General features: G+C 44.7%; 2 protein-coding genes across 6 annotated transcripts in view; both read right to left on the bottom strand.

Moving 5' to 3' along the window:
- Window positions 1-12,955, bottom strand: part of PIEZO2 (piezo type mechanosensitive ion channel component 2) — a 468,788-nt gene that overhangs the window by 420,371 nt on the left and 35,462 nt on the right. The window lies entirely within an intron of this gene.
- Window positions 11,857-12,447, bottom strand: LOC119618524 (large ribosomal subunit protein eL21-like). The gene has a single exon (XM_037982513.2). The coding sequence runs from the start codon at window positions 12,442-12,444 to the stop codon at window positions 11,962-11,964; it is 483 nt and encodes a 160-aa protein (XP_037838441.2). The 5' UTR covers window positions 12,445-12,447; the 3' UTR covers window positions 11,857-11,961.

Here is a 12,955-nt window from a genome sequence, read left to right as displayed (position 1 = left end):
ACTGAAACACCCACCACCACATCCAGCTAATTTTTGTATTTTTAGTAGAGACGGCGTTTCGCCATGTTGGCCAGGCTGGTCTCAAACTCCTGACCTCAGCTGATCTGCCTGCCTTGGCCTCCCAAAGTGCTGGGATTACGGGCAAGATTTTTATTTATTAAGAGTAACGGAGACATGATTTCCAAGGTCCATTCATACATCATCCATCCAAATGGCCAATTCATGTGCTTACTGCTAAGCCAGACAGAAATTGAACTTTAACAAAAAAATCCTTTTACAAAGAACATTGTTCTGTGTGATTTCAGTTTAAACCAACTGAAGAATACACACTGGAAAATGAAACGCTTAAGCCTTTTATAACAATCCCTTTATAACAACTGGCATCTCCATTTCCTTCCTGAGAATTTCCAGTGTGACCATAATCAGTGACGGGCCATAGAAAACTGTGACTCTCCATTGCTTCTGTGCCCCGGGTCTCGAGAAAATACCAAGCACAAATAAAAATAAGAAAAGCAAAGGGTAAGTTTCAACAAACTTTAAAAGCACATGGCCTTCCTTAAAAAAGACAGATGCTGGTCGTGTGTGGGGTGTGTGTGTGTGTGTGTGTGTGTGTGTGTATATATATATATTTTTTTTTTTTGGTGAGACGGAGTCTTGCTCTGTGACCCAGACTGGAGGCTGGAGTGCAGTGGAGCAATCTTGGCTTACTGCAACCTCAGCCTCCTGGGTTCAAGCGATTGTCCTGCCTCAGCCTCCTGAGTAGCTGGGACTACAGGCACATACCACCATACCCAGCTCACTGGTCATATTTTTAATTTCACTTTCAAAATACTTGGATCACTGAAAGTTACTGGTTTTCATGTCTTAATTTCTAGCTGAAGACAATAGCGTAATAGGATGCTGAAATTGGATTCTTAGTATCATAGCTTTCACTGGGATGGCAATATAATACATGTCTAGTACCGAAGTATGAGACGCACCCTGTAATGCATAATGCACCAGGAGATGGTATATGTAACACTTGGAGACCTGAATTTGGAGGTTCTTCACAGACTTTCAGAATGTGAAAGGTGGCAGTGTGGGGAGAATATGGTGAGGAAGAATCCTATGCACAAAGCTATGCTGTTAGCCCCAGCCACCCCATCTCAAGCCAGGGGGCACTTTCTCCTAGACCAAGACAGTCTGATTTGTGTCTTTTGGATTTGGGAGACACTGTGGCCTGGAGTTTTCTCCCAACGAGGGATTCTGAATTGGCAGCAGAGATCCATGAGCGCAGCTGCCCCTTCTCTCTAGGGGTGGGGGCAGGGACGGCCCCCTGGGAGGGAGAGAAAGCTGGCCTGGAGCCATCTGAAGCCTGAAGTCCTGCCCAAGCGGACGGTCTAGAAGGGCTACCACATGGTCAACCACCTTCTCTTCTCCCCGTGTCACAAGCTGGACAGTGCCCAGGGATGGCTGCTTTCTCAGCCCACCTACAACAAAGAGGTCTGGGGCCCGGCTGAGCCAAGCTGCCACGAACACGCAGGGCAGGCAAGAAATTAACCTTTGTTGTTGCAAACCACTGAGATGTTGGGACATAACTACAGCGCAGCGTAACGGCACCTGCTCTCCTCCGTCATGCTTGATACGGTCCAGGAGTGGCTGAACCACTCCAGTCCTAGGTGTGACTGGGTGTGACTGGGTCTGGCTAATGAGGCCTCCTCCCCAGCTGCAATGTTTGGTGCTGGGATCCCAGCAGGGCCACAGCGTGTCCTCTCTGGAACTTTCGCTGGAGCTAATGGAAAAGAGATACTTTTGTCATGGAATCACTAGCTCAAAGTCTGTTAGCCTGAAACTACCACTTATTATCATTTGGCAAAGAACAACTTGACTAAGCATGACACCACCACAGAAGAAAACACAGCCAAGAAATGGAGAAGGGGACTGAGGTTTGGGTCCCAGGCCTTGCCATGATGGAGGAAGTACCAATAAATTGCCCCTTTTCTTTGACCAAGATTTGGCTTTGCTTCTGAAGCTTGCAACCAAAAAGAGCTATAAGCCCAAACACTGCAAACCAATATGGACTCACATGCCCATTTGACACTCAGTGCCTTGGCTGAAAGGGAACTTAAAAATCAGACTTATTCTTCTAGCCTGGAAACCACACAACTAAACTCAACTAGAATATGTTCCATTTGTAATGCATCTATGGCTATGTAATATCTCAGAAACGCATTCCAGCACCTCACATCTTCATCCTCACGACACATTTCCACACTTCAAACTACCACGTGGTAAGAATCCCAGCACAGCTTATCTCATTCTCTCCTGCTTGTTATGAGCTCAGAAAGCTTTAGGTGTGGGGTTTTGACAAAATGAACATACTTATCCTTTATCTGTACAACTATCATCACCTGCACAGTGCTGGAGTCTGACCACATGGTCCCACACAAGCCTGGAAGCCGCTACAAAGCAATATTTCAACATCACGTGTCCTGCGCCAGCCTGAGCTGGGAATGTTTCATGAATGCTGGTGCTGCCTGAGGCTTGACTGTAAAGCTCCATAACCATATAAAAGTTATATTATGAAAGATAAGCAAAATTATGTTGGACAACAACCAGTAACACATTTACAATGATTCTCTCCAGGAAAGATCAGTGGCTTCATGGGCCACAATTACTCCCAAACAATCTAGTCCTTCTTCTGTAGGGTTATCTAACTGATTTAGGTCATTCCCAGAGTTTCTCTGTTTATTTGAAACGTTCAACTTTCACTGGGAAGAAACGTTCCACTTTCACTGGGAAGAAACGTTCAACTTTGGCATGGGAAGAAAAGTCATTCATGAACACATTCTTAAAATGTATTTTTGTCATTGTTATCTTAACATAACTAAAAATGCTACATTATACTGAAACCCACTTAGCAGTCATTTTTTTTCTTTTCTCTTTTTTTTTTTTTTTTTTTTTTTTTGAGACAGTGTCTCGCTCTGTTGCTCAGGCTGAAGTGCAGTGGTCCAATCATAGCTCATTGCAACCGTGAACTCCTGGGCTCAGGTGATCCTCCTGCTTCAGCCTCCCAAGAATCTGGGACCGCAAGCACGCACACCGCCACACCAGGCTATTTTTTTTTAATTTTTAGTTAAAAAGAGGTCTCATTATGGCACCCAGGCTGATCTCCAACTCTGTGCTCAAGTGATCCTCCTACCTCAGCCTCCCAAAGTCCTGGGATTACAGGGGTGAGCCACCGCACCCAGCTTGGCAGCGGACGAGGGTAGCGGCATACAGTGAATGCCTTCACAAATAAAGATCTTTTCACAAAGAGAGACGAGCAATGCTCCTTTCCCCGAGACCTCCATGGGAAGAAATGGCTTAGGACTGGTTTTTGGGCGGAACCACCTGCAAACACTTAAGTCACTGCTCTAGGGCTTGCCAAAGCTCCCCACTGGAGTTGAGGCAGTTTGGCTGAGAAACAAATCATCTCAGGGACTTCCCTAAGCCCTAAGCAGACAGACCGTAGAGTTGTTGACTAGGAACTGAGCAAAGCTTCAGTTTGACAAAAAACATCATTGGTTGACCCCCCAATGCACTTCTTTCTCTGAATTCAGTGATGGCAACTTTTCACACCCTTTTTAGCAAGGGGAAGGAGAGGTAGATGAAAAAGCTGTCTGAATTATTTTAAAGATAGAGCCCATTTCTACAGATTTGGTGCACCTCAACATTATGCATCCTGGAGGGTTGTTGTGAGGATTAAATGTATGTAAAAGACTTAAACAGTGCATAGCATGTCATAAATACAATAGAAGTGTTTACTCTTATTATACTTTAAAATACCATGATAAGCTTCCTTTGTTCTCAAAGTATGAGCAAATATACCAGAGGGTGTTATCAGATTACCAAGAATCAGGAATTCTGGGCTGATAACATTAAACTGAAAATAAACAGATAAAATTTTAGTATTTGAATAAAATAATATATAATAATTTCATGCACAGATAACTTTTTCTGCTTCTCCAAAGTAAAACATTAAAAAACTCAGTTGAATCTGTTTTTACAAGAGAAATGTCTAAAATTTTATGTGCAGTATTATGTGGTTTACAGGAAGATAGTCAGTAGATTTCTTTTATAGAAATTCTTCTGAATGATGGCATTAAAGAACACTCAAAACACTGAGACTCACGTTTAATATTAATGAGTTTGAAATGCTGGCCCTGCCTAAAATTCTTAATTAATTTCAAGGAGGCCACTACAAATCCCTGTAACTTCACCTTCTCTTTTAATAAATCATAAGGTAATTTTACATTAAGACGAGAGGGTTGGAAGTATGATTTAATTATGAAAGCTAATAACGAAGCCTGCAGCAAACGGAAACACATCCTCCTCCCTCTGCACTTCTGCAAACCGATGGAAATCCAGAGCACGTATGTGCAGCTTGGCAACGGCTTTAAGTACACAGCATACATTACTAAACGTATATCTTTATATTCACTTGTTCCGATTTTTACCTCCAAGTACAGCTGGGAGAAAATCAAAGTCAACTGGGTTCCACAGAAACAAACAATACATAGGAATTCTCCTTCACTAGTATTTATTGTAATACTAACTTAATACAGGAGTTAGGGTGACTGGTTTACCACTGAAATTACTTACAAAAATATTCTCACTGGAACTCTATATACAATGAGTAACATCAATATGCTCTGCATTCATTCAAAAAAGAATACAGAACAGGCCGGGCACGGTGGCTCACGCCTGTAATCCCAGCACTTGGGAGGCTGAAGCAGGTGGATCATGAGGTCAGGATATCGAGACCATCCTGGCTAACAGGGTGAAATCCTGTCTCTACTAAAAATAGAAAAAATTAGCCAGGCATGGTGGCGGGTGCCTGTAGTCCCAGCTACTCAGGAGGCTGAGGCAGGAGAATGGCGGGAACCCAGGAGGTGGAGCTTGCAGTGAGCTGAGATTGTGCTACTGCACTCCAGCCTGGGCGACAGAGCGAGACTCTGTCTCCAAAAAAAAAAAAGAATACAGAACAAAAAAAAAATGTGCCTCAAATTAAAAAGCATGATATTTTGTTCTTAAAACATAGCCAGATTCTACCTGCAGAGTCTTAGAAGGGAAAGATTATAGTATGATCAGCTGACTTGGAAAAGCTGTTAAATGCAACATGTGTAAGAGTCACAGCCGACATTGATTTCACAGTGTATAACATATTTGCATATACGCTGTCTGATTTTATTCCCACACCCACTCTGTGGTGGGTCTTGTTTGTCTCATGTTAGGGGAAATTGAGGTGCAAGGGGAAATGGACATGCCACCGCTGGTTTGTAGCAGAGCTCAGGACTGGCAAGCTGAAGACCAGAGCTCGTTACAGCCTTCACACGGCCTCTCCAGCACATCAGTAAAAAAATACAAAAATAACACCGAAGGAAGTGTTCAGCAGTCATGTGGATTTCGTCCTGCACAGGAACTCTTTCCAAGAGATTTTCAACAGAACAAGGTTATCTTTCCTTGGGCAGAACTTGCCCCCTGTCAGCACCACCAGCACCAAGGTGTGGGCGAGCCCAGCCCACCAACAACGGCAGCTGCCAGAGGCCCCTCTGTCTCCAGCACCCTGGGCAAAGGCTGACATCATGTCAGGGAACTACGCATCCCTCTCCTAAGGACGCTGAGTAAACAGTCTGCACAGCTTACAAACCACACATCTCGACAACTCCGCCACGTCCATAACCTCACGGAAGTGCAGCTGGAGATTTTATTAGCACTTTATGGTCCACATGATCGTTTAAGGAGGGGAAAAAGCTCCAGTCAAAGGTATTACTGAATTAAGTCACCTTGGCAAATCTCTGTGCTATGAAAATCACTATTACTGGCCACGTATGTTAATGGCCTTCTCCGTTAGCTATTTGATGGGGTGGCAGGTGGGGGCTGGGGGATGTATCTCGGATTTCAATATGGAACTAGAAACAGGCCAGGCTCAGTGGCTCACATCTGTAATCCCAGCACTTTGGGAGGCCGAGGTGGGTGGATCACTTGAGGTCAGGAGTTCGAGACTACCCTGGCCAACATGGTGAAACCCTGTCTCTACTGAAAATACAAAAAAATTAGCCAGGCGTGATGGCATGCACCTGTAATCCCAGCTACTCAGGAAGTTGAGGCAAGAGAATTGCTTGAACCTGGGAGGTGGAGGTTGCAGTGAGCCCAGATCATACCACTGCACCCCAGCCTGGATGACAGAGTGAGACTCCATCTCAAAACAAACAAACAAACAAACAAAAAGGTACTAGAAACAGAATCCTTAATGTGAAGAAGCAAAATGTGTGTGTGTTTATCAATTCTGGATACAAGTGAGATGCTGAAATCTTAGATATACAGATTTTTCTACAGATCTTTCTTTTCTTGCTTTTCCTTGACTGAAATTTCTAGTTAGGCTTGACTTTATAATAGTCATCTAAAATGGAACAGAAGAATTTCTTTTTTAATCAGAAGTCAGACAGAAAGGTAGAGGGCTAGAATTGGGACAAAGCTAACATTTGACCATGTGAGTCTGAAAACACGTTTCTTCCATTTCCATCTTTATCTGCACTGTGGGTGGACAATGACAGGTTCAGGAGGAACTGGAATGTCCTCATTTTCCCAAGACTACAACTTGGGAAGTTTCAGCCTTTCCTCTTCTTTTTAAAATTATTCTTACTTGAAGACAGCATCTTACTCTATCACCCAGGCTGCAGTAAAGTGGTGTGATCATAGCTCACTGCATCCTGGGATTCCTGGCCATCCTCCCGCCTCAGTCTCCCAAAGTGCTGGACTACAGGCGTAAGCCTCCTCATTTTTCTGATAAACAAACACATAAAATGTCTTAAAAGGTAAATTTCAATTCTGTTCTTTCTTCTCCAGAAATATTATTTTATTTAAGAAGACAATAGAAAGATCGTCCCATGCTGGGAGCTGGGCCTCCCCAGCATTCTGGCTGACAGGGCATGGCACTGCGGCCATGAGTCCTCACAAGTCCCAAGGGTCCCCATGTGACCTCAGTCTACCCGTTTACCTGGGTTAAGTGTCTGGGCCTTTCCTCAAACAGCAAAGACACAGCAGAGCTGGGGAGTGGGAGCTGCTCCACTGTTCCTTCAGAGGCAGACAGCGCTGGGCAGGGGAGCAGACGGAGCCGGTGAGCAGCCCCAGGCCAGGCTAGCGAGTCAGTGGCCTCTGACACGGTGCCTCGTTGTCTTTTCCACCCCTCCCCGTCCCCATCTGCGCCAGGTCTTGTGCTGCTTCCCGCCTTGCCTCCGTCAAGCTGACGGCGAGCAGCCCTGGCCCACACGCGTGTTTCCTTTGGAACACACAGTATTGACCAGCACAGTGCTTTAAAGTTGAAGTCTAGGGGCAGGCTGGATTGTCTGTGATCCACTGGGTCACTGCCACCCCTCCTGAGGTCTGCTCCACACACGAGGTGAGGCCAGGATACTGTGCCCTGCGAACTCCCCTCCACGTGGTCTGCGTCAGAGTCCACTGTGAGAGCCACTGCAGGGCTTTGGAAGGGAGGAGAAGTGGAGATGCTTCAGTGCAGCTGCAAAGGGACACCAGGGCAGACAGGGCAGAGGACAGACAGGGAGCCTCCCCAAGCACTAGGGAGGTGCCCACCTCAGTGCCTACAGTTGCTTCTTGAGGCTCAGGAGCAGGAGTGTAGGGGCAGCCAGCTGCCACAGCCAGCCCAGGAGTGTCAGAGGGCTCTGAGGCCAGCCCAGGACTCTGGCTGCACCTGGGTCCCACAGATGGCGATCTCTGGGGTCTGTGAGGACTTCCCTGGCCTTCATTTCCCATCCCTTTCAACGGTGGTATAGCCTGCAATCTCCTCTATTTAAACCCTTTATACATGGATTACATACAGTGGCTTTTGTTTTCCTAACCAAGTCCTGAACCAATGTAAGACTTTTCATAAACACCTAGGTTTCCAATTTCTTTTTAAAAAATTAGACCATCTGGCAAAACTAGGCTCACGTGGCACATGGCAACAATAGGCTGCCCCTTCTGGAGAAGCATGCACCACCCAGTGACCAGGATCCTCCAAATCTGCGGTGCCATGGCCATTCTCTATACCACCTTCAGGGCCCGCCCTGCCTGGGACCCTGTAGGGACTTTAACTTAAGAGTCCTGATCCAGTTCTTCTCCTGCCACCCCCTCCTTCCTCTCTCCCGTGCTCACAGGACATCTAATCCCCACTCTGAAGTCGACAAGGCTTCTTGAACCGACACCGTCACACCCTCGGGGAATCCGTAGCCAGGCACCAGTCTGCACCCAAAGCACACACAGCAGAAGCCTGGCTCCTTCCAGGAGTTATCCTCCTGTAGGTTAAGTTATTCTTGATGAGAAGCAACTTAAAATACTATTTTTAGATCAAAACAACCATGGATAGACTATAAACTCAAATAAAAATGTGTTTCTTTTAAGATAAAACACAAGATCTCAAAGAAATGATCTTCTGCAGGCCACTTCATGAGTCCCCTGAATCCTCTGAGGTTCTGACTGATGAGGGAAAAGGGTGGGGGAGCTGTGATTGAAATTTCACCGTCCTTTATATTAATACAGAACTTCACAGCTGAAAGGATTTTAAGACTTTTCAGAATGATTAAACTTTAAAGATGCAGTTTCTAGGTTTATGATAAATTCCTATGAATACAAAATAACTAGATATTCATATTTATGTATTTCTAATTTAAGTAATCCTCTAGATATTTTGTATCTACAGGATCAGATATTTGGATATTTGTAAAGATAATGGTGACTTTTCAAGCTCTGAATATCAACTGAGGTTGTTTTTTGTTTGGTATCAGGAAGGTCATTTGAGTTTAAAATAAATTAAAAACAGTTATTTGAGATATTCTGATCCACCCATTTAAGTAAAGGCCTGGTCCAGTCATTCTGAGAGCAACCCTTCAACACTTTGATTAAAGGGGCCTACAACATCAGAATCTAAGTGTCATGACCAAAATATATACTCCAACTCCATCATTTATTTACATGGAACTACTGAGAGTCAAGTCTCCAAACTTGACACCGACGGATGAGTCTTCTGTACATCAACAAAGTTAACACAGATTGGCCTTGGAGCAGCTATCGAAACCACATAAACATTGCATACTAGTCAGAGGCTCACCAGGGTTGTAAAGACACACTCAGTCATAAGTCAACAGTTGCCAGATTCGGCGCAGAAACAAGCCTATATAACTTTCTGAAAATAATGCAAGTGACGCATGGTGCTCTACTGCCCACTGAGAAATGCATGATACCACAGGACTGAACTGAACATGTGGGTTCCTCCTCTCCTTCTGTAGTTAGGTCACCCACAAGAGGAAGAGGCGCTACGGAGAAGAAGGAGCAAGCCAGTCTGTGCAGAATCCAAATATCCTGATCCTCAGGTTCTCTCAGTCTCTGGGTCCATCTAAGACGGCCTTCCAGGGTTTTCTCAGGTTCAATCTGCTCTCCAGATTCAGACCTGCAGGATAAAAGTCCTGGTGTGTTTAACATTTTGGTACCTAACTCAGTGCCCAGCACGATGTAGGCCTTCAAGAACTGTGGACCTGAACTGGCTGACTGACTGATGAAATCCCAAAAACAGACCTTTGGTATAAAGGGGCAATGTTGACATTTACCTGGGCTTTATGCTCCTGGAAAACAGCAACAGTTAACATCCTCTCCCACCCCAACCCCTGAAACCCTTTTGTCTTCCAGGAAACTGCTGACCACAAAGAACCCCCCTTCCCCGTGTGACTTAGATGGGACTCACAGATGCACACCGTATTTACCTCCAAGGCCAGACAGAGGCCTTCCATACACTCAGTCTTTTTCTCAAAAATTATTAGCCAAATTCTTTGCTTCCATTGACCAACTGGACAAAATACCCACTAACAACTTGACCAAACTTTAATCAGGACCTTGACTCCCCCTTGAGCGAGAAACAGGACACCCCTCCTGAAGGGCCTCCTAAGGATCCACAGACCTCAGGGAAAACCCTCCGGATGTGCGGATTCACTGTCCCACCCTGCTGCCTGCTCTGCCACCCGCACAGCCTTGTGTACTCCTGCACTCCTCTATATAACAGAAAAGCCCTTTTTAACAGACCTGGGAGGCCCTGGAAGGTATCATGGTCACAACCCTTACCTCTACCACAATAGTCTTTTCAGATGAAGAGTCTCCTTACGTAAGTCAGAATTCTTTTTTTTGTTTGTTTATTTTTTTGAGATGGAGTCTCACTCTGTCGCCTAGGCTGGAGTGCAGTGGTGCGATCTCAGCTCACTGCAAGCTCCGCCTCCCGGGTTCACGCCATTCTCCTGCCTCAGCCTCCTGAGTAGCTGGGACTACAGGCGCCCGCCACCACACCCGGCTAATTTTTTGTATTTTTAGTAGAGACGGGGTTTCACCGTGTTAGCCAGGATGGTCTCGATCTCCTGACCTCGTGATCTGCCCGCCTTGGCCTCCCAAAGTGCTGGGATTACAGGCGTGAGCCACCGCGCCCGGCCGAGTCTGAATTCATTTTTTATTTGACAAAAAGAACTACTCGAAGACTAGCAAGTAGTCACCCCCTTAGCACATTCTCTGCGACAACGCAGGCCCTCCTGGCCACTGCCCCCAAACTGCCCCCAAGGAGTGACAAGAAAGAACGAACAGAAGTGGAGGATGTCCACCTTTGGGTCCTGACTTTCCTTGGTGTGTTCTCAACCACATCATCCTTTCAGATGTAATTTTTTAGCACTGGCCTCTTTTAATATTTATCACAGCACTACCTTGACTGTGATGAAATATTCATGTGGCTTCAATAGCTACGGCAAAGCCAAGTCTATGACAATGTTGTTGATGTTCAGTGGAGTTCACTACATTAATGTAATGGATGCACCAAGTAATCAAATATCATTCCACGTTGATAATCTTCAAAAACTATACGCCTCTTTTTTTTTTTTCAGTGTACAAGGAATCTTTATTATTTATAACTCCATGTAAATCTGCAATTATCTCAAAATAAAATATTAAATTAAAAAAAAAAAAAGGAACTCCCATTGTGGAAGTATCAAAAGGTAAGTGAAGGCCAAACCTTCATACAACACCAAACCTGCCAGCACCTTTACCTTGGGACGTCAGAGCCTCCAGAACCACCACATAAGCTTCTACTGCTTACCCAGGTCTGTGGTATATTGTTACAGCAAGACAATGTCCTAACACAAATGTTATTACCACTATTATTTTCTGAGTTCTGTTCCACGCATGGTCAAAGCAATTCCAAGCTAGTATATAACACACAAATGGATACTTTAAACAATGTGTTTTTTTAGGGTTCAAAAGCAAACTCTGGATCCTGAGCTTAACTGTAATGCAATAGATTACATCCCACTTATTTTTGTAATTTATTTTATATGGCCTGGCACAGTGGCTCATGCCTGTAATCCCAGCACGAGGAGGCCGAGGCAGGTGGATCACGAGGGCAGGAGTTCGAGACCTGACTGACCAACATGGTGAAACCCCATCTCTACTAAAGATACAAAAATTAGCTGGGCAGGGTGGCGTGTGCCTATAATCCCAGCTACTCAGGAGGTTGAGGCAGAATCACTTGAACCCAGAGGGTAAATGTTGCAGTGAGCCGAGATCACACCATTGCACTCCAACCAGGTTGACAGAGCAAGACTGTTTAAAAAAAAAAAAATTACTTTATTTCTTCCTTGACGATTTAAGACTATCTTCAAACCAGTACAAATATTTCATACATAATATCTGGCCATTTTCTAACCAACTGAGTAATTTGTTGCACAATAAACTACCTTACATCCTTCAGCAAGGAATACATTAAATTTGAATAGGAAAGACATTACATAATGAATTAGGACACAACTAAAATTTGCTTTAAGTATTTCTTTGGGGGAGAGGACACCACACTTCTACTCAATGAAGAGAAACATTTTTCAGCCCAGAGGTCTTTTATTTATTTTTTTTTAACACCTATTATGCCATGAATTCATAGGGAATAGGTTCCAGCAGCTCAGGCTCCTTCCCATTGGTTCTTACAAAGTGTGCTTCTCTGGGTGGAGCAGGCTGGCGCTTCAGTTGAACCCAGGTACCTTTCTCTTTGGCTTCTTTCTTTTTCTGATCATTTTCCTTCACGCGTTTCAGGAAGCTATCTCGGCACTCAGAGTGCTTAATGTGCTCAATATGCACATTAATTCTCTTGGCAAGAATCTTGCCCTTAACTTGTTTGTTTACAACAATGCCAACAGCATGCTGGGTAACACTGTAGACTCTCCCAGTTTTGCCATGGTAACACTTGTGGGGCATTCCTTTTTGAACAGTACCCATTCCCTTGATGTCTACGATATCACCTGTCTTATAGATTTGCATATACGTGGCCAAAGGAACAACTCCATGTTTTCCAAAAGGCCTAGAGAACATATATCGGGTGGCTCTCCCCTTTCCCTTTGTGTTCGTCATTTTGGCGAATTACTGGAAGATGGCGGTTCCGGCCGAAAAGAAAGCTATACGCCTCTTTTAATAAGTCATTACACTAGTCTGGTTGCATTACATAACCTTAAAGTAAACACGTTAAATGTTTACATTAAGGGAGATGCTATCACTTGTGTAATGGTGCCTCTCTGCACAAGTTCCAAATTTTTAAGTCTGACGCTCAAGACTCTCAGAAACCTCCTCTCAAACGACTTTTCATGCATATCTACCTAGGACACTGTCTTACAATAGAGCTCTTTACAATGACAAGACAGAGGCATGTACAACTGTCTTCACTAATAAAGGATTTTCTAAAGTTAGCAGAGAAGGCCAGACACGGTGGCTCACACCTGTAAACCCAGCACTTTGGGAGGCCGAGGCAGGTGGATCACTTGAGGTCATGAGTTCGAGACCAGCCTGGCCAACATGGCAAAACCCCATCTCTACTAAAAATACAAAAATTAGCTGGTGTGGTGGTGCACACCTGTAATCCCAGCTA

Source organism: Chlorocebus sabaeus, chromosome 18 (genome assembly GCF_047675955.1).
Source record: "Chlorocebus sabaeus isolate Y175 chromosome 18, mChlSab1.0.hap1, whole genome shotgun sequence".
NCBI lineage: Eukaryota > Metazoa > Chordata > Mammalia > Primates > Cercopithecidae > Chlorocebus > Chlorocebus sabaeus.
This window is presented reverse-complemented; position numbering and strand designations above follow the sequence as displayed.

What these genes read in the sequence shown, in the direction of transcription:
- LOC119618524 (XM_037982513.2), bottom strand. Translation starts at nt 12,444, where the DNA reads ATGACGAACACAAAGGGAAAGGGGAGAGCCACCCGATATATGTTCTCT.